The sequence below is a fragment of the Sinocyclocheilus anshuiensis genome, unplaced genomic scaffold, assembly GCF_001515605.1.
Source record: "Sinocyclocheilus anshuiensis isolate Anshui unplaced genomic scaffold, SAMN03320099.WGS_v1.1 scaffold5315, whole genome shotgun sequence".
NCBI classification, from domain to species: Eukaryota; Metazoa; Chordata; class Actinopteri; order Cypriniformes; family Cyprinidae; genus Sinocyclocheilus; species Sinocyclocheilus anshuiensis.
In genome coordinates this window covers 45453-47094 of record NW_015541765.1, presented here as the reverse complement: position 1 = coordinate 47094, position 1642 = coordinate 45453, and the positions used below count along the sequence as shown (strand labels likewise).

The window sequence follows — 1642 nt, the reverse complement described above, 5'->3', positions numbered from 1 at the left end:
AAAGCTGAATAAATAAGCTTTCCATTGATGTATGGTTTGTTAGGATATAGGACAATATTTGACCGAGATACAACTATTTGAATATCTGGAATCTGAGGGTGCAAAAAAATCGCTTTTAAAGTTGTCCAAATGAAGTTCTTAGCAATGCATATTACTAATCAAAAATTAAGGTTTGATGTTTTGATATATTTACGGTAGGAAATTTACTCAATATCTTCATGGAACATGATATTTACTTAATATCCTAATGATTTTTGGCATAAAAGAAAAATCTATAATTTTGACCCATACAATGTATTTTTGGCTATTGCTACAAATATACCCCAGCGACTTAAGACTGGTTTTGTGGTCCAGGGTCACATATGTGTATTTAAATGTCTAAAAATATATCAAACTGATTTGAGTTGAGGTAAAAGCATAGATGAAAGCATCCTCTTGTGTCTCCTCAGAAATACTCTCAGGTCAGCGACAGCTTTCTGAAGAGCGATCACCCTGCGGTGGCCCGTGTGAAGCCGCGTGTCCCGTCTCCGTTCCCGAACGCCTTCCCTCCTCAGTATCCATCCTCAGATCTGAGCCCAAACCCGGCCCCGCGCCCGCAGGCCGACGGAGAGCCGCACAACGAGTACATCATCCCCATCCCCGATCCCAGACCAGAGGAGGAGACCCAGGACGGGCCGGTGCTGATGGAAATCCCCTCGAGGTAACTCTGACTTCCTGTGTGCTCAAAAATAAACCAGACGATTATAAACCGCAGAGGATGAAGGAATGATGAGCCATCGCCTCTTCCTCTTCCTTACAGGGGATCACTTCTCTTTTTATTTAAAAAAATGCATAATTAATCTGTTCATCTGTGCCAGTGGGGCAATTTTAACATACGAACGAAAGCATGTACTTAAACTGTGATTTATTCATGTATTTATTTTGCATTTATTCATTTGGTAACATATGTATTTATAGTATAAATTTGTTATGTGTGTTTTTTTCTAAATTATATTTATAAATCATGATAATTTAATATGATGAAATGTAATATAAATGTAATATTAATATATATATATATATATATATATAATGTATTTTAGATTTATTCATTTGATCAAGCGACATAAGCATAAGTATATTATAAAAAAAATCTATCTATCTATATTATAATATCTTATCAATATAGTGTTATACAAAGTTGTATTTTTTAATTTATTTTAATTTATTAATTAATTTGTTAATACTATAATAAATAGTATAAATATTTATGTAATATGATGAAATGGAAAGTATATATAATATAAATAACATTAATTTGATGAGTTATCAGAATATTTGTCTATTTAATGCAATATGTATATATATTGTTTGCCTGTATATATAATATAATATAATGTAATATGCATATTGTATTTGTAACAAATAATTTCAAATTAATTATGAATCTGTTCCACTGATGTTTGACAATGACAGTGTGTCGCAATACTTAGTGACAATTTTCAATACTACTTATACTGTTTTGTCATCTAGTTTTATATTACATTTGTTTAATTAGAAGAATTAATAACTTTTCTTTGAAGAGCTTCTATATGAGTGTAAAATGGTCTTTTTTTTTTTTTTAAGATTGTGCACATTGTTAACGGCTCCTCCTGGGAGTTCA

At 31.7% G+C, this 1642-nt stretch overlaps 1 protein-coding gene across 1 annotated transcript in view; it reads left to right on the top strand.

The window, feature by feature from the left end:
- The window catches only part of LOC107690880 (platelet-derived growth factor receptor beta-like), a 50735-nt gene that overhangs the window by 48110 nt on the left and 983 nt on the right, over positions 1 to 1642 (top strand). The window contains exon 21 of the mRNA XM_016489301.1: positions 450 to 700. Within this exon, the coding sequence (XP_016344787.1) occupies positions 450 to 700 (251 nt within the window). The remainder of the gene's footprint in view (positions 1 to 449; positions 701 to 1642) is intronic.